The 19,648-nt window shown below is 45.7% G+C and overlaps 1 protein-coding gene across 2 annotated transcripts in view; it reads right to left on the bottom strand.

The window, feature by feature from the left end:
- Nucleotides 1-19,648, bottom strand: part of LMBR1 (limb development membrane protein 1) — a 753,627-nt gene that overhangs the window by 657,308 nt on the left and 76,671 nt on the right. For both annotated transcript variants that reach the window (XM_085631970.1, XM_085631971.1), the window contains exon 2: nucleotides 108-180. In XM_085631970.1, coding sequence (XP_085488096.1) covers nucleotides 108-180 — 73 coding nt within the window. The remainder of the gene's footprint in view (nucleotides 1-107; nucleotides 181-19,648) is intronic.

Raw genomic sequence — 19,648 nt, 5'->3', positions numbered from 1 at the left:
AAGAGCAACAAATGCACACATAGCAGGCATTTTGCTCATGGCACTAGTTTGGGACACAACAAAAACAAGCTGTGATTACAAAAAATTACAGTTGAAACTTTACTTGCCTGCTTTCCTTCTGTATCTTGTGATAATGAAGTACGACACAATGTACAGGACAGCAAAGAGAAGAAAACATATCTGAAACAAATATAAAAGTAACACATAAAAATGTGGAACAGGGATTAAGCAAGCAATTCTAATGCCAACAAATAGGCAAGAATTCCAAACATGAAAACTGAAGTAGCAAAACATGTTCAATTACATTATGCCAACAAAATAAAAAAAAGGTGTGTTATGCAATATATATCCATATAAAAGGCTTGATAAACTCTAAAGAGCAAAGGAGCATTAAAGTGTAAACATTTTAGCTGAACCCTTGGTGAGAAAATGCAATTTACTGTAATTCTCTGTTCATTTTTATTTTAGAGTTCATAAGTATATTTAGGTTTTAATTTGTGATTGAACCTTTATTACAGAAATGATATGCACAAGTACATTAGGGAAATCAAAGATTTAGATTACAGGACAGCAGGCAACGGGAAAATTTCAATATTTTGGACCTTGCTCAGGCACATAAACCCAGTGCGATAACATTACATTTTACCATTGAAAAGACATAATTTATTGCTATTTAGCAGATAGGCGAGAGCATCAAGAGTGAGTTTGTGGATTTCGACACCATGACTTCTTTTAGATGGGTTGTAATAGTTTAGTGCTTTACTGAATTCCCTAAACATTCTATGAGATTTCAAAGCTAAGAACAAATTAGTACTCCCACTTTATATCAGTTTCCATAACCAATATTGGCCCAGAGACAGAGAAATAGATATTATAGGAAAAGCAACTTAGTAGCTCATAATATATTTAGCTTTTAGTAATGGGTACATTAAATGAAGCAGGTTTTTATTCAATATAATAATAAATAGTCTAAATAAATGTTTCTCAAGCTTGGGAGTCAGGACTCTACTGCAGTAAGGCCAGAAGGCTGCCATGGGGTTAAAGGGTGGGGCTAGATCATTCAATTGCAGAGCAATTATGAGAATGGACACTCCCTAGTCAAACTTATAACATGAAAGGAAAATGTGATATTTAAAAAAGTCATATAGACCCCCTGTGCTGTATTAAATAAAGGAATCTAAAATGAAGGCCTACTACCACGTCAGCGGTGTTCGAGGTCACCTATTTTTTTTTTTAGCGCTATGAACCCATAGGACTACAAGCACTGAAGGGTGAAGGAGTCGACCACTAATCACAATAGTTAGATTTTCATTTACTTCCTAAATTAGAAGAGTTCACCCGTATTACAAATAAGATCCAGAAGTGAAGTGCAAAGATGACAAGCATAGAAGGCAAACCATTCATCTCCAGACTATGTTCTGCACACACTGGGAACTAGCAACTCACTTGCTCTACTAAACCTAAGAAGTCGCGAGGGTACATACAAATGCAGTCTAGAGTTAATTTATTCTGAAAGCCTCCCAGGAATTAATATATGGATCAAGGTGAGGCTCTAGAACCTATTTCTGGCTGAAACTGGAAGCCAGTGCAGTTGCCACTAACATGGAACAATACAGTTCATGGAATGTGGACTATTGTGCTAGCCACAGTTTTGCAACACCTGATGATGCTAAATTCCTAACATGTTCCCGTAATCCACCTATTAACCCACGATTACCATTGCAATAAGTGCCTTTGTGTTTTTTGCCAGTAGAGAAATTTCTCTGATGAGCAATTTTACAGCAGGTGGGTAATCGCACCACATTAAAGTGAAATTCCATCTCCAAAGGAGAAGAAAAGATAACTTCCAGAGTCCTTACAGTGGTCTCCAGAAACTCAAGAAGATTATCAATCGCTATCAGCTGATCCCTTGAGAAACTTACCCAACGGCAAGAAAGAATCAATTAACAAAAGTTCAGTCGTAGATTAATGAAACCTTAACCTTTCACCACACATCCATGATTCAATTAACTGAAAAAGCATGACAAACTGGATGGAAGCCAGTGCACATTCAGAGAGCGGGCACAACTTAAAGATAACTTGTGCATCATCAGCAAAGTTACAAAACGCATCATCTGGGATTAACAGTAGCTGATGGAGAGGCTGGACACATACATAAAAGGCTTTTACCAGAAACTTTGTTGAGATAGCCTTTCAAAAAGACAGAATATCTACTGCCCAATTCAGAAGAACACCATTATCCCTCTCAATCATGACAGCACAAAGGAGTGGTCAAGAGTGTTGAATGTGCGGACTGATCAAGCAGCATCAACATCGACCACGAGCCAGTGTTCAGAATATCCACAAGGGAGTGGACAATCAAGTAGGGCCATCTAAGTGCTTTTACTCGGTCTAAAGCCTTACTGTCAATACCGTAATAAGTCATCAGGTTTGCCAACATCCAGCAACTAAATGGGAGCCACATTTTGTACAAGATCATACAAAGGAAAGACGCATTGGAAAGTAGACGACAGTTTCCTGTATTGGAAGGATCCAATGAGTCTTGCTTCAAAGGAGCTATTACCTAAGCATGCTTCAGGGAGGCGGGCGAGGTTAACCACCAAACATGGCAGGCCGCAACCTAGAGTAGCTACGCAGCGGGACCTGGAGAATCTTACAATATTACCAAAACTGGCGACCATCAAATAGAAATCTCCCCCCTCTACTACGTGTAGCAGTAAGGGTGGCTCGCTGAGTGAATTACGGCCCCATCAAGCTACTGCCGACGACATTAACCCAGCCGAGACTGCGCCGCCACGCTGTACACATCTCAGCCCCAGAGACCACATTGAAAGCCTGCCGTCGTCCCCCACATCTGAGGTTCCCCACGACGTAAACTGACGGAACGAGAGACTGACTTACCAGTGAAGGTGGTGAACCCATCTTGTGAGAATCAGCGGAGGACCTGGGCTGATGGCAGAAGCGGCGACCGGCCTGCAGGGAGCAGGCGCCCCCTCAGAGCGGCTGTGCTGGGCGAACTGCATCGGTGATGGCCCTGCGGTGCAGCAGAGAATCAGCAATCCTGCCCTGCCGCAGAGCGAAGCTAAGAGGCTGTGCCAGGACTGCGCAGGATCAAACAAGAGCAGCGGTGAGGAGCTCCCTGGACAGCCTGGATTGACGATGGAATCAGGTGCACGCCCATGAAGAGTCTGGTGAGTTGGCTTCCACACTGACGCAGCAAAGAGTGACACCCGTATGCTGGGCCTTTCCTGAATCTGAGGCCCACGCCTCTGTAGAAATAGTTGGGACAGGTCAAGGTCCCCCCCCCCCAGTGTGGTGCCCGGCTTGGGCAACAAGGGTACTGAACCTGGGCTGCCTCTCAGAGCAGTGGGAACATGGACTATAAGGCCAAAATTGTAGACTCTGCAATATACTAAACTGATGTTGTCTGGCTTCTGTAGTCGGTGACCTCTTTCTATACTGAAAGGCCACACTGGATCAACTAGACACAGGAGTCGCCAGGGGCCCTAGGACCCTTAGTCTTCAACGCATTGAGTGGCCCTTCTCCCTTCGTTGTCATCGCGAATCAGACCTAAGTAGCCTGCCGACTAAACTGGGGGGCCTGTTGGGGTTACCCCCTCGCATCAGTGGGGGTCCTCGTGGGCGTTTCCCCTCCCTCCCCCCTCTCTCAGTCTCCGGGGGCAGCCTACACACGACCTACTAAATGCTGAGCAATACTTCCGAGCCACGTATCACCTAGCAGACACTAGTGGACTGGTTGGTACTCGCTGAATACTTCACCATGGGGCGCACTAAAGGCAAGACACCAGAAATAATAACCACAGGTTCTCAGATGCAGGAGGAGTCGCTGGCAGCCTCCCAAGCGCTCTCATTACGCTGCATCCCGCCAACTAATATGGACTCTATTTCAGAGAAACTGGATCTAATCCTACAGAGAATTAGAGACTCACGGAAGTCTATAGAGCACCAAATAGAATCCCTTACTACAGACCTCACCCTCCTCAAGGCGGATCACGAAAAGATCTCCAACACAGTAAAATGCAACAAACAGACTCTGTCAGACCTATTGCCTCAACACAAGGAACACTCAGATCGCATATCACAAATGCAGCGGCAACTGGCAAGTCTCCTCGATAGGGCAGAAGATGCGGAGGGCAGGGCAAGACGAAACAAAGTCCGCATAATAGGCCTACCAGAGTGCACAGAAAGCCGAAACGCCACTCTTTTTGTGTAACAATGACTCCGGAATCAGATAGCCCCGGAGGGATTGTCAGTCTTCTTTTGTGTAGAGAGCGCGGACAGGATCCCTACTGGTAAACCAACACCGCCCGCGCCCAATGATAGCCCGTATCATGAACTATAGGGACCGAGATATCCTACTTCAAAGAGCAAGAGAGAAAGCACCTATAGAGTATGAAAACCATCGGATCTCTCTCTACCCAGATTACACGTCCTGGTCCAAAAACAAAGAACTTCCTATCAGCCTCTTAAAAAGAAGCTCCAAGCCCTGGATCTTAAATATCCTTTACTGTTTCCGGCCCGCCTGAAAATTATCTATGAACAAAAGTCACACTTTTTTGAAAGCCCAGAGGCAGCAAATGACTGCCTGGAAATCACCCTCTCCTCCCAAGCGCTGGAGAGACTGGACCACACAACTCGCTGAGACTCGAAAAACGTAAGAGTACAAAGAACTCGCCGAGACCGATCGACTCATAGACCTACTGCCAAAAGCCCCTCACTGGAGCAGGCTCTACAGGGGCAGGAATCAGCATTGGCAGCGGTGGCTGCCATTCGAGACTCTAACCCCCTTCATCGCCAGAACAGTCGGATGAGAACATTCTGCACTCCGACAGTAATGATCTTGCTTCCCTCGATCACGCCACAAACAGCGCAAGATTTATTCGGCCAATGGCATCCAGAGGCTGGACGACTCTCCAAGACTACCGTCATGGGGATAGAACAAGGGAGAGTAGGTCATTACTTATGTATCTGACTTTCTCCCCCCACCCAGTTCCCTTTGAACATAATTAAAATTAAGGGTCCTGTTATGCGTGTAGCTCCGCCCTAGATGATGTATTCAGCAAAACATAGGTACCAAACCCCCTCCCCCCCCGCAGCAAATGTATTTTAAAACCAAATGGATGTTCAAATTGTTTTATATAACATTTGGACCAGCATAGTTTATGTGCTAGTCCGAGCATTGGGAGTTACAATTGTTGTTGTTTTTTGTTGGGTATCTGGCTCACCTCACACCAAATCATACACACATTTTATTTTACGGCCCCAGGGTTGCAGTGTCTTAGAACAAACCCACACAAGGCCGCACTAGGTAAATATACTGTAATTACTTGGAATGTCCGGGGGATGGGATCTGTGCATAAACGCCACAGGATTCATGCGCAATTGAATAGGCGAAAGGTGCAGATCGCCTTGATCCAGGAATCCCATCTCACTGACTCCAAGGCAGTTAAACTCCGGAAGAAATGGAGAGGCCAAATAATTACTACATCATACTCTGCATTTGCGAGGGGGACATTCATATGGGTTAGGCATGGGGTCCCGTTTGTGTCCATCGAACAGCGCACAAACACTCAGGGCAGATGCATGCTTGTTCATGGCATGTTGGTCGGTATACATATAGTTATTGGCAGCAAATATGCCCCAAATTATGAACAAGACAAATTCCTCATGAATCTAAATGCGGTGTTGGCAGACTGGGTGAACTTCCCATGGGCACTGGGTGAGGACTATAATTCCACACTGGATGTCAATTTAGAACGCTCGAACCGGTCTCTCCGAGGGGCTGCCTCAATCAAACAAGCGGAATCCTTACAGACCTGTGCAGAAGGCTGGAAACTAAAAGATGTATGGAGGTTAAAAAATCCTAACCACAGTGAATACTCATTTACTCCCCACCAGCTACATACCAGACTTGACAGTTTATGTATTTTGCTCCTTACCCATTACACCCAAAGTCTCACAAGCTACATATATGAGGAAAACCCTGTCTGATCACAATCCGCTCGAGATCACCCTAGCTTGGGGAAGAATTCCTACCCCTGTCCCCACATGGAGGCTGTGGTCGCAGATGCTGGAAGATGCGGTCTTCCATGACACTAGTGTCGACCATCACGAACTACTTCACTGAGAAGGCAAACTCTGCCTCATCCAACCTTCTAGAGTGGGATGCATTCACAACAGTTATCAGTTACTGCTATCGGTGCCACAGTGGGGGGTCCGGCATGAGATTCACAAAAACCTAACAGCACTTGAGACCTCTTTAAACACACTAGAACAAGAGGCAAGCAATAATCCCATCAAGTGAGAAACACTGCAAGAAGGGTAAATACGACACGCGGAACTCCTAGAACAACTTCGATTAATAGACTATCAGGCATACACCCAACATAAACACGCAGAAGCAGATAAATCTGGAACATTATTGGCATGACTGATAAAAGAGACACCTCCCCCAGTCCTCATACACGAAGTGGCCTTGCCAAATGGTTCCATAGTGTACACCCAGTAAGAAATAAACTTAGCCTTTAGTATTATTATGAGGCATTGTACAGTGCCCCTAATGTAGCAATAACAGAGTCTATAGCGACCTTTTTGGATGGACTAACCTACCCCAAGTTAACAGCAGCTGGTCAAGAGGAGCTAGACGGCCCCATTACACGGGACGAGATTAATGAGGCTATCCGCGAACTCCCCAAATAAAACCCCAGGATTGGATAGTATCCCAGCAGGCTTCTACACCGCCTTTGCAGACCTATTAACCCCACACCTCGAACGTATGTACCAATCAGCTCATGAGTCCGATTCTCTTCCGCTCTCTACTATGCAAGCTCTAGTCACGTCCCTCTCCAAACCAGGCAGAATCCCACAAGATATGTCAGGCTACCCCTCTCGCCCCCTTACCCGCAGAATACAAAATCCTAGGTAAAATCCTTGCCCGTCGTCTTCTCCCTTACCTCCCAAAATTAATTCACATTTACCAGTGCGGCTTTGTCCCTGGTCGCAGGACGTCCCTGAACATCAGACGCCTGCACTATGTCATGGAAGCCACCCCTGAGGTCTCTCACGACGCTGGATGCATCTCTCTTGACCTGCAGGCAAGCCTTTGATACTTTAAATTGGGAATACATGGCAGCGGCCATGAATAAATTTGGCATCCCACCAGGATACATGGGTTGGGTTAAGTTATTATATACTGCTCCAACAGCCGGGGTCTATACTGGTCCTCACATTTCCCATTCCTACCTAGTGGCAAGAGGTACGCATTAGGGCTGCCCCCCGTCACCACTGTTGTTTGTACTAGCTCTAGAGCCCCTTACCTTCAAACTTCAGAATAGGAGATAAGCCACATGTAGTATCGGCATACGCCGACAACCTTATTCTAAATATCCATGACCTGGCAGCAGACTTAGAACCTATACCGAGTATATTTCAGCAATTTGAATGCATTTAAGGGATGGCTATCAATGAAAAGAAATCACATGCTTTCTTTGCTTGCTGCAGGGAGGATCTAGAGACCGTCAAATTCAGGCAATTCACCCAAGCAATTGCCCCACAAACTTTTAAATACCTCGGCATACAAATCTATAGGACCTCCCAAGATCTTATAGAAGGTAATCTACTGAAAGCGATCAGAGCGCTACGTGCCCAGGTCTCCTTTTGGACATCCCTACCTCTCTCAGTGATGGGCAGAAAAGCCATCTCCAAGATGGTGATTCTCCCATGACTGTTATACTTCTTCACAAATCTTCCTGTCCTGGTCCCCGCCTCTATTTTCTGGACTTTAGACACTCTTCTATCAGACCTTATATGAGGGAAGGGACGCAGAAGAGTGAGCCTGGCCAAAATGCACCGAGGGAGGGCTGGGAGTACCGGACTTCCACGCATACTGCTTAGCTAGCCAATTACAATGGCCATCATATTGGCTTGCAGGACGAAACCTACATGAAATAGACTACACATTACAAACCCTGGGACGGGGAACTTTACAGACCATATTGCTACCTGGGACTAAGCCCCCCCTAACGTTCCCCGGCTGCTTCGAGTAGCACTTCTATATTGAAAACAGGCCTTACAATACACCAGACAGAACCTTCCATACGCACCAAATGCTCCCATACTCGGAACACCCACTGCAACAGGAATAGCCACCAGATGTAGTATCTCCCACTGGACAGAAGAAGGGGTATCCACAGTCGAAGCGTTGTTCATTGACGGTACGTTAGCGGACCATGAAAACTTCGCTAATAGTTAAGGAGTTCCTCGCTCCCTGTTCCAACTACACGCTACCGTCACTCGATACATTAAAAAGTACTGGTCCCCGGATGGGAGCGAACCTCCTACACATAAATTAGTATCTGCAGTATATCTAATGGGGGAGGGACGACACCTAATCAGATGGCTATATAGGGGGTGAGGGCACATGCAGGGACATCTCTCACGGTTCTACGAGAGAAATGGGCCAGAGATATTGGTAGAGACCTAAGTGACAAGGAATGGTCTTCTCTCCTGGAGTTCTCCAAAAAAGTGCCTCGCAATGCCAAATTCAAACTTGTACAATATATGATCCTAAACAGGACATACCTTACCCCACATCGCCTTAACTGTATATACCCTGAGGCACAAGTCTAATGTCCTAGACGCCAGAAGGCTGATGCGGACATAAAGCACATGTTATAGGATTGCCCATGATTGGGCAGGTTTTGGCATGTGATTGGACAGGTAGTGAGAGACACTACGGGTACCTCTGGATGGGACACAGCAGAGAGCTGCTTGCTCCCCGAAAACACAGAAAGTACAACGCTGCTTTACAGATATGGCCATCCCCATAGCAAAACGTGCCATCACAACGAGATGGAAATCAGCCCTCCCCCTATGCTAGACGCTTGGCATAAAGAAGTGGTCTGCTGGGGTAGAGCAGAGAGTGCCGCCAGGAGGGAGGGAGGGAGGAACTCCGAGGGATTAGTAAAACACCCATATCTCTGGAATGGGATCAGATGTTAGAATCACTCAAGGCCGTTGACCCCTTTATGCCCCCCTATACACAAAACACATCGCCCCCTCTGCCGAACCGTAGTATAGATATCCCACACAAGTTTTTTCTGAGTGCTGGTCTACTCATTTTGAAAGTTATTGCTAAAACATTATACTTTCCTCATAGTTTATTCCTGCGCTTGATATTACCCTGGGCCATATCACATGATCAATAGGTGAGCCGGGGAACAACCTTTACAACGCAACTTTTACAACGCACTACACTTACAACGCATTTTTTACAACGCATTCCATTACATAGCATGACACTACAACGCATTTTTTGAAACTACCTTTACAACGCATTCCATTACATCGCATACTACCTTTACAACGCATACCATTACAACGCATAATATTACACTACACTATCCAACACTTACCCTACTGTTGCACCCCCTGGAGTTAGAATAGTAATTTTTACCCCTATACTATCCAACACTTACCCTACTGTTGCACCCCCTGGAGTTAGAATACTAATTTTTACCCCTATACTATCCAACACTTTCCCTACTGTTGCACCCCCTGGAGTTAGAATAGTAATTTTTACCCCTATACTATCCAACACTTACCCTACTGTTGCACCCCCTGGAGTTAGAATAGTAATTTTTACCCCTATACTATCCAACACTTACCCTACTGTTGCACCCCCTGGAGTTAGAATAGTAATTTCTACCCCTATACTATCCAACACTTACCCTACTGTTGCACCCCCTGGAGTTAGAATAGTAATGTTTACCCCTATACTATCCAACACTTACCCTACTGTTGCACCCCCTGGAGTTAGAATAGTAATTTTTACCCCTATACTATCTAATACTTACCTTAAATGCAATTTAATATTATGCGTTGTAATGGTATGCGTTGTAAAGGTAGTATGCGATGTAATGGAATGCGTTGTAAAGGTAGTTTTAAAAAATGCGTTGTAGTGTCATGCTATGTAATGGAATGCGTTGTAGTGGATGTTGCGTTGTAAAAAATGCGTTGTAAGTGCATGCGTTGTAAAAGTGTGCGTTGTAACGACATACATCCGGTGAGCCAGTCAAGTGGGTGGGGGGTGGATAGTTATGCGAAGTTAATGTTTTTTTTTTTTTTTACTATTCGAATTGTTTCTTCCTTTGGAAGAGAGTAACTGTAACAGCTAAAGCCAACGGTAGATCTTACAAAGTGACTGTACAATAAGAGAAGGTGCAGATGTACCTGTGCTGCTTATATGATAAGATATTGATAAGATATTGCTGAAATGTAAATAACTGTAAAGCTCGAAACAATGTTGGAATATACTATAGGCTGAAGTACTGGATTATTGTAATATGTCATATAAAACCATTAAAACTATGTTTTAAAAAAAGTTTTTTAAAAAGCATGCTTCAGGGAGATGGGCATTCATTCTGAGCAAAAATATCATTATTAAAATAATTGATAAACGGCAGTAGCTTGTCAAAGCGGTCCCATATTAGGCAGGGGCAGCCAGTAAGTTTGAGGGAGGGGGGCAGACGGGACACATACACATAACACTCACAACCATGCCTTCACACAAGCGCACACACACACATTCATTCACAACACTCTTTCCCAAACATTCATACATGCACGAACACATGCACCAAACAATTTAAAACATTCATACATGCACGCACACACGCACCAAACAATTTAAAAAGAAAACAAAAACACACTTACCTTCAGCCAGCTCTGCGCTGCCTCGGTGGTCCTAGAAGGCTTGGGACTGCTGCCTTCCCTCTTTGGCTGACCTAAGGTCAGCCAATGAGGGAAGGAAGCAGTCCCAACGTCATCACAGAGTGGGATGGGGTCAGTGAGACTACTGACCCCACCTAACTCTGTGATGAAGGGTCACTGGTTAACACTCGACCCTGGGTGCTTCAGGGCATAAAACTGAAGCGCCCAGGTGCGAGACAATCAGTGACGCTACCCCTCGTCACTGAGGGGAGGGCCTCAGCAAACTTTGCTGAGCTGAGAATATCACGCCCACCGGAGCTGTGACTTTCTCAGCCCAGCAAAGTTCAGTTCAGGCAGCCAGGAGCCAGCGCTAAATGCGCACGTCTGGCTCCTGGCTGCTTGAACTGAAAGTGAACAGTGTCTGTCATTCTGACCTTTGTTCAGCCTGACAGACACTGTTCCTTTGGGCAAAAGATCGTGGCCCCTCTGCCCAAATGGACCGGCCGCGCCCAAAGAACACTGATTTACCAAGTAGTGGTCAGATATTTTTTAACCATCAAATAAATGGGATCAGAGGTAATTGCCTGACAATTAGATATATTTTTCACAAAACACCAATGTCATTTAGTTTCAAACTGTGCAGGCAAGTTGCTACTGGATTCATTTAAACAATCATTCTTTATTTGTGCCTTCCGTATATTTCCATTGAAATAGGACAAACTTATTACAAAATGTGGGTAACTTCTGACCATGAACGGCCAATGGAAAAGTATGATTGCATGTGTTTTTTTAAATATTTAGAGCTAACAAGATAGCTTTTTTTGGCTGCCTCAGGCTATGAAAATCATGTTGAGCATTAAGATTTACAGATTAATGGCTTTTTGTAATACAAGATTATAACCCTCTGTCAGAGCTCTGTCGGCCAATAACGTTCTTCTTACAACTTACCATTATACTTCTTTAGATTAACACACACATACATACATACATATATTTGTTTTTTTCACTGGAAAAAAAAAAAAGGTTAAATGGATTTTAAAAAATTTGCCCCAAGTAGGTGGTGGTCCAAGGGCCGGGATTCCATGACAGACCACCCTTATTTCACTGTAGCCCCGGGGAGGTAGCGGCTCCCAGGGCTGCAGGGGGGAACGTGCGGCCCCCCTGCATTATTACCTGGTAAGCCTTGGGAGGCGGCAGTCCACAAGACTTGGAGGGGTTCCAAGAGGCCTCCCCCATTAATTTAACAAACAAGCCTCGTTGTCCCCGATACAGGAGGTGCCGTGCGGACAGCCCCACATACATCATAACAAAATCCTCGATCAGGGTGGTGGTCGCTGGGGTTTAATTAATTCTTAGGAGGGGGGTCCCATGCACCACCCTCCTTTAGTCTAACCATGCCCCTGAGATTTGGCCCACCCGGGAGTTTAAAAAAACGAAACTTTTATAGCTCTGAAACTAATGAACAGATTTACACTACCACAGAAAGCACGCTTTCTGAACCAAGATCTATCTTTCTGCCAAATTTGGTGTAATTCCATTCAGCAGTTTCGGCTGTAGTCTTAATAATAAAAAAAAAAAATCTTCATTGGCATAACATGGGGAAAACACGTTTTGAGACCCCCTTGTTTCTCGGACCCCGATTGACGGATCATCCCAAAACTTTCAACACAGCAGCTGAACCAAAAGGGGGAAGTTTTGTGAACATTTTGAGACGATTCATCAAGCAGCACCAATCGTACTGGCAAAACAAAAAATGCTTATCAACTTTGACCCTCATCCAGAACCAGACCACATCACCTTCAAGCTCAACTTCCCATCATGGGTGAAGAACAAACCCCGACATCTAGATCACCGTCACCACCATGAAGACCATCCACTTGGGGGTCCCAATCGACCCTTCCCTCGCAACACCTTCAACCAAAGGACTCCTACCGATCCTCAAAGCCGTAATAACCATACTCAACGCTTCCATCGACTCAGCCACGTTGCAACAACCATCTAAATCTCAAATTCACCGGGTAGAGTACCACGAGGTGAATTTTCTTGACCTATGTGTGTTTGTGAGCTCCAATACTATTCAGACAGCTCTTTATAGAAAAAGCACGGCTGTCAATTCGGTCCTGCAGGGACATAGTAGCCATCCAACTAACCTCATAAGGAATATTCCCTAAGGGGAGTTACTACGGATTAAAAGAAATAGCTCACAGCAGTCAGACTATGAAGAAGCAGGGGCTACTCGCAGCACACATCGAGTAAAGCAAAGAATAAGGTCAAGGAGAAAGAGGGTGACATTACTGCAGGAATCTGGGAAACCTATTGTGGACAAAGGCTGAAGAAGGGTGAAACCCCGAAACCGGTCCTAGGATTCTGGTTTCCGGTCCAGGGAGGACCTGGCTTGACAGTTCGGACTGGACTGTTCCCATGAGGCACAGGGTCAAGACTGATTTGCATAAAACCAGGTCTAAACTGGGGTGGCATGGTGAGCAAAAGAATGATGGATTTAACCCAGATCTCTTAACTGGGGGTGAATGTTTTGATTTGTTCTGCATTCCGTCCATCAATTGTGTGTCTTTTGCCTTCTCAATAACTTTTGCACCTGTTGACGAATCTTCGTGACATTTTTAAAACTTATGGCCCGTTACGGTCAGCTCCTATCTTTAAAGTTTCGGGGTGATTCGGCAAGCGGGGGCCGAGAAAAAAGGGGGTCCCAAAACGCGTTTTTTCCATGTTATTTCCAATAGGAAACTTTAGACACGACTACAGCCTGAACTGCAGAACGGAATTACACCAAATTTGGCAAAAAGGTAGCCCTTGGTTCAGAAAGAGACCTTTTTAGGTCGAGGACCATCCGGTCTGCCGAAGGCAGAACCGGAAGTCGGAGATTTTATGTTTTGGAGAAGAGGGGCTTGCACCCGCCCCTCTTCTCCCCTCTTCTCCATTGGCTGGCCTCTTTAATGCTGGCCAGCCATTGGAGAAGAGCTTCGTCACTCCGAACATGCCCCGTCCTTTTCGGATCGGGGGCGTGTTTTTTGCAAGAAGTCTAATCATCTCCTCCAGCCAATGACAAGAGGAGATAAAAGCAAAACACGCCCCCGAATCCGAAAACGCCACTGTGTTTCTCCGAGGCATTTCTGCTTCGCCTCGGAGAAAGGCAGTGGTGTCTTGCAGTTCAGCTCGTAGGTTTCCATTCCAATGATGTAGTCAGTGTCCCGGAGATCCCTGTGTAACCTGCAGGTTCGCACGTTCACTCACTGGTCAGGTAACTCCTTGAGTCCCTGCAGGCACCTGCGCCTCGAGGAACCCCCCCAGGCCTTGCCCATTACTCCGTTCTTCTGTGATTGAGATGCGTGCATTTGAATGGTGGTGTAATTACACAACAAGCTTGTATTGTGGGGAAGCGCTGCCAGCTGTTGGGTCATTGCTTTGCATACCTTGATTACACAGAGAGATGGAGAGTGTGAATAGTGCCTGCCTCGGTCAGCATTTAAATGTAAAGCAGTGGGCGCGTCCTTGCCCCCCCCCCCCCCCCCCCCGCACTCCTCGGTGTGCGGGAAAGGGTCCGGAATTGTTTCCAGTGACCCAACGGGCACTGCTGTGATAACAGGATTAATCATTGTTTTCTAATCGGGTGATTGGGGTGTGTGTGGGGGGGGGGGGGGGCGGGGCGGCGTAGGACGTTGCAGCTGCACAGGACACATTTAAAGAACTAGGGTGCCGGTTGCCATGTGTGTCCTGGTGCCGCTGGGCTAGGTCCAGGCCTGTCCTGTTGGCGTTTATGAATCCTAGTGTCTGATAAATAACTTAAGCATTTGCAATGTAATCGGTCTCACATGAGTTACATTGTTGGGTATCGGCGCTGTAAACAGCAATGTTTATTTATGTGTGAGTTTACAATGAACCAGTAGCGGGGATCCAGAGAAAAAATAAGCAACGCAAATGCAAGCAGATAAAGTAAACTGCGGCACTTGGCTCTTAAGAGAGGAGAGAGAGTGGAAGGGAAAGAAGCAAAAATGAAAAGGGCGTTTAAAAACAAACAAACCGCATGGATGTGGCACAGCCGTGAGCCGCGAGCTTTAAGGTGCAGGCAGATGGGGCAACGATGCAATCCTGTGATGTTGAAATGCGCCCTGGCGGCTCATGGTTGTAGATGGGCTCGTGGGTTTTCAGCTACGCTGGGCGCCCGAGCAGCAGAATGTATTGAGAACAGCCTTAGCACCTGTGAAGACATAAATGCTGTTTCTTTAGTCTCAAGCTGGAAGTACCTAGAAGTACATGTCTGCCGGTTTATCCCTACGCCAGCCAAGGGAAGTGAACACCAGCTTTACTGCGTTAGAAAACGGAGGTGGCTAAAAAGAGGGGTGAAAGCAAGCGCAAGTGTGGCACCTAAGAGAAGGGGGGCTCATTTCGGCAACTTTGTCCAAAGGACTGCCAAGAGTGGAATTCCAAGTTTAAGGGGGGACGGGCCTGCCCACGATGCTTTGAGATGAGGAGGATGCACAGGCAATAAAAAGCAAACTCGGGGTGCGCATGCGCAGCCTGAGCTCAGTTGCTGAATGATGAATGGATGGATGACTGGGTGAATTAAATCCACCTTGCCATTTATGTCCCATTTGCCGAAAATCGGCAACTTTAGACAAGGGACTGCCGAGAGTAGAATTACAACTTTAAAGGGGGAATGGGATTTCCCAGGGGGCATTGAAATAAGAAGGATGGCTATGCAATAAAAAGCAAACTCTGCATGCGCTGCATAGGCGCACCTAATTACTGATTTTGCAGCTACTATTTACACGGTTTCTCTCCTCCTCCTTTTGTTTTATATCTTTAAATAACATATTTACATTATATTACATACATGCACCACTCCAAATACTCTTATGGTGATGTGTGTTTTTAGGTCGAGGACAATCCGGTCTGCCGAAGGCAGAACCACAAGTAGGAGATTTTATGTTTTGGAGAAGAGGGGCTTGCACCCGCCCCTCTTCTCCCCTCTTCTCCATTAGCTGGCCTCTTTAATGCTGGCCAGCCATTGGAGAAGAGCTTAGTCACTCCGAACAGGCCCCGTCCTTTTCGGATCGGGGGCGTGTTTTTTGCAAGAAGTCTAATTATCTCCTCCAGCCAATGGCAAGAGGAGATAAAAGCAAAACACGCCCCCGAATCCGAAAACACCACTGCGTTTCTCCGAGGCATTTCTGCTTCGCCTCGGAGAAAGGCAGTGGTGTCTTGGGGGAAGCAGATTGGGAGAGAGGCAAGCAGATCGAGAAAGAAAGATGTATGAATAAAATAAATAAATTTAAAAAATGTGCATGGCTTACTGGGGTTGGGACAATGAAAAAAACGCAGCAATACACAAAGAGGGGACAAAACATGGGGGAATAGCACCATCTCCAGAGCAATGTTGGGCAATTTTCCGACCAACTCTGGAAGAATGTTCTGAACTCGGGTTTATGCTCCGTGACTGCGGCCCAGATGTGAGACGTGCGGCGGGAGATGTATGAGCTTCGATGTGACCGACACACAGAGGATGACACTCGGATCCTCTTCTTGCTTCAGACCCATGTGGCTCGGATGTGAAGGCAGCGGTTCAAAGCCGGCCCTGGCAGTCGTTGCAGGCACTCTGCTCGCTGTTGCATCTCCTGCGCGGGGTCCCCGTGTCCTAATGAGGCCAGGCTGCCAATATCCCTGGGAAAACCCCCCTCCCCAAACATGCTCACTCAAAACTTGTTTTCATAATTATTAAAAAACGTGGTGTTGAATTCGTATTTCGATGTATGGGTTTTTGGCAGACATATGTGATGCTGTTTGGCGCGCACCTCCTGCGCAAATCTTGTAAGATAGCTCGGTGAGTTAGCGGCTCTATGGCAGAGGCTCTTAATATAACTTGTAGATCACAAGAGCGTCTTCGTGAACAGCTCAGGCTTTCATCAGCTGTCTCAGCATTTCATCCTTCGGTGACCATTCAGATGAGTACCAGGGTGCCGGGCAAGTGTCACCTCTGCATTCTCTGGAGTACTGCTAAGCGCAGAGCCGTGGCAGTGTGCATTGTATACAAACTGTTAAGAAAAGTCATCTTTGGATCCATGTTGTTTTATATGTGTGTTGTCCGTGCTGCGTTTGTTTTTAGTGGCATTGTTTATGTCTTCTGTATATCTGTTCTTGCACCGGAGTGCATTTTTATCAACCTATATGTAACAGTTTCTGTGCGATTTACATTCATATGGGATTTGGAGGTATTTATTTTGGGTTCTAATTTTACTTCTGTAGGTAAAGCTCCTTTCGCATTTCTGTATGTTGAAGGCGCCTGTCTGCATTTTTCTATTTAATTTGAACATTTTTGGATTTTGCGTTTATTTTTAATTTGTGTATGTGTGTATAGTTTTGTCTGCCTCTTACGTGAATTTGCTTTGCTTTATTTTTGCACTTTATTTGTATAAATGTGCTGTGTTTTTGCTGACTGCTTTTATTTGCATTTACCAACGTTTGTAAAATGTGTCTTTGCTCTTGTGTATGGATGCATGAGTTTCTACGCTTATATTCTGTTTCTGCAATATGTGTCAGTATTTCTGTGTTTTGCACTTTATTGGTGTTGAGATCTTTGGTTCTGTTAAGTGTGTTGGTTTGTGTGACTATATTTTTATACGTCTTTGTCTTTACATTTACGTGTGAATGTGTTTTTATTTGCTTTTGTGTTTGTATGTGTCTGACTGTGCATATATTTTTGTGTTTGTGACTGGATGTGTGCCTGCCAGTATTTGTGTGTGTGTGTGTGTGTGTTAAAGTTCCTCCTTGTATTTGTGTCCGAGTGTTTGTTTGAGGCTTTTCTTTTTTTGAGGGATGTCTGTGTGTTTCGTTGGATTTTATTTTTTTCTCACTCTATGTGGTTGGGCTTATTGACAGAGGCCTGTTTTTCTGTGTCTCCGTCTTTGCATTGGTTTATGGCTACGGCTCTATGTATGGGGGTAATCATTTGTTTATTGAGTGTTTATGAAAGCTGCCGCTATTTATATTTGTGTACGTGTGGTGTTTATCTTTGCATGCGTCTATATGTGTCTGTGATCATTTGTGTATTAACATGCATGTAGGTGAGGGGTCTGCATGTGTTTCTACATGCTTCATACCTTCTTCCCTGTGTATTTCTGAAGGGTCTGCCAGTATTCCTTTTTTGCGTGTCTTGCTTTTGATTGGCGCATGTTTTGCCTTCTATTATCTGGGCTCCTCAGTGTTTTTGCTCTTGCCTATCTATAGTCCGTGGCCCTTCGGTGTGATTTATTCCGGTGTGTGCTCACGCTTCTCCAGGTTTGAGACTTGTTCGGCTCCTAAACTGAAAATGTAGAGAAGAAATCTGTAAATGTGTCTCTGGAAGGAGCTCTCAGAATTAACGCTCAGATATATTTCTTAAAAGACAAACAAACGGGGTGGGGGGGGCTCCCCTCCGGTTTTTATTGTGTCTGCAAAGACAGCAGCTTATGGTGCTCCGGTACCCCTGCTGATTTATGGCCCCGTCACGATTTATTCCTCGAAGAACTCACTTAGGACATGAAAGTTCAGAGTCCAGACAGGGCCGTCTAGCAGTGAACTCTCGGAATCGCTGCAACAGCCCCTCATCTCTGAGACTGGAGACTGCAGGCTCTGGCCACGGGTTCAATGCACATCGCAGGGATCGGGCCTGAGACTGCAGGCTCTGGCCATGGGTTCGCCCCCGGAGCCCTGAGACTGCAGGCTTTGAACATGGGTTCAATGCACATCTCAGAGCTCAGTCCAGGCTTTGGACACAGGTTCGCCCCCTGATGCCGGAGACTGCAGGCTTTGAACATGGGTTCAATGCACATTCAGAGCTCGGTCCAGGCTTTGGACACAGGTTCAAGGCACATCTCATAGCTCGGTTCCTGAGGCCAGAGACTCCAAGCTTTGGACACGGGTTCAATGGACATTTCGGGCCTCAGCCTCCAGGGCCTGAGACTGCAGGTGTTGAAAGTTTTTAAAATTTTTCAACATGGGATGCGGGCTTTTTAAAGTGCTGTGTATGTCATCACTACTCACCATCCCCTCCTTTATTGGTATTTTAAAATGGCATCCTCAGTACGCTTTACAGCACCAAGATGTAAACAAAGAGGCCCGTCTGTCTCCCGGGCAACCGCCTTCCGCCTGTCACTCAGGTCCGGGGCCGTGAGCCAGCACAGTCCTCACCGGCACAGCCGAGAAAAGCACGGGGTGATTACTCATTGTCAAGTGACAACAAGGCTCTGAAAGAAAACTTTCTGGTTTTCTCTCAAATGCTTGTGGCCTGTGCGGGACCCTTACACACACTGGTTACCCCATCCTGTAGCGAGATTTCTGATCCTGCCCATTGACATTAAAACACCTGTGGGCCAATGAATTGGTTTTTTTTTATAATCACGCAAATGTTACTTCCGTTGCTCCGCATATCACGGAGGACACGTTGAAAACCCACTTTTGGACGATAGGCTTCCACCTGCGGTTTTTTTTTTTTTTAAAAGCTGAAGCAATTGAAAACGTGCATTTGGAAGCAAACAGTGTTTATTGGCAACTGAAAATACACGTTTTTAGCTACATGTTTTAAAAACAAAAACATAAACAAAAATAATGTCATGAGCAATGCCAATAGCTCTAACTCTACCAATGCCGAGACCATTGCATTGTAAATGCTTGTTTTAAATGGTGTAAATCCGTTAAGTAGTTGTTGAGAAAATCAAAACATAAAAGTTTCGATATCTATGGCTGTGGTGGATCCGCGCACCCTGCCGATCACGAGCTGCATTCTAATTGGCTGTCAACACTTCAAACCAGGAAGAGTTGGCAGCCATCTTGTGCCTTGGTAGAACCGAGGCACAAGAAAAGAGAAAAAGAAATGCGCAAAACAAGAAAAGGGGGCAGGGTAGAAACACCCTGACTCCCTAGG

This window comes from Triturus cristatus, chromosome 10, assembly GCF_964204655.1.
Source record: "Triturus cristatus chromosome 10, aTriCri1.1, whole genome shotgun sequence".
Taxonomy (NCBI): Eukaryota; Metazoa; Chordata; class Amphibia; order Caudata; family Salamandridae; genus Triturus; species Triturus cristatus.
This window is presented reverse-complemented; position numbering and strand designations above follow the sequence as displayed.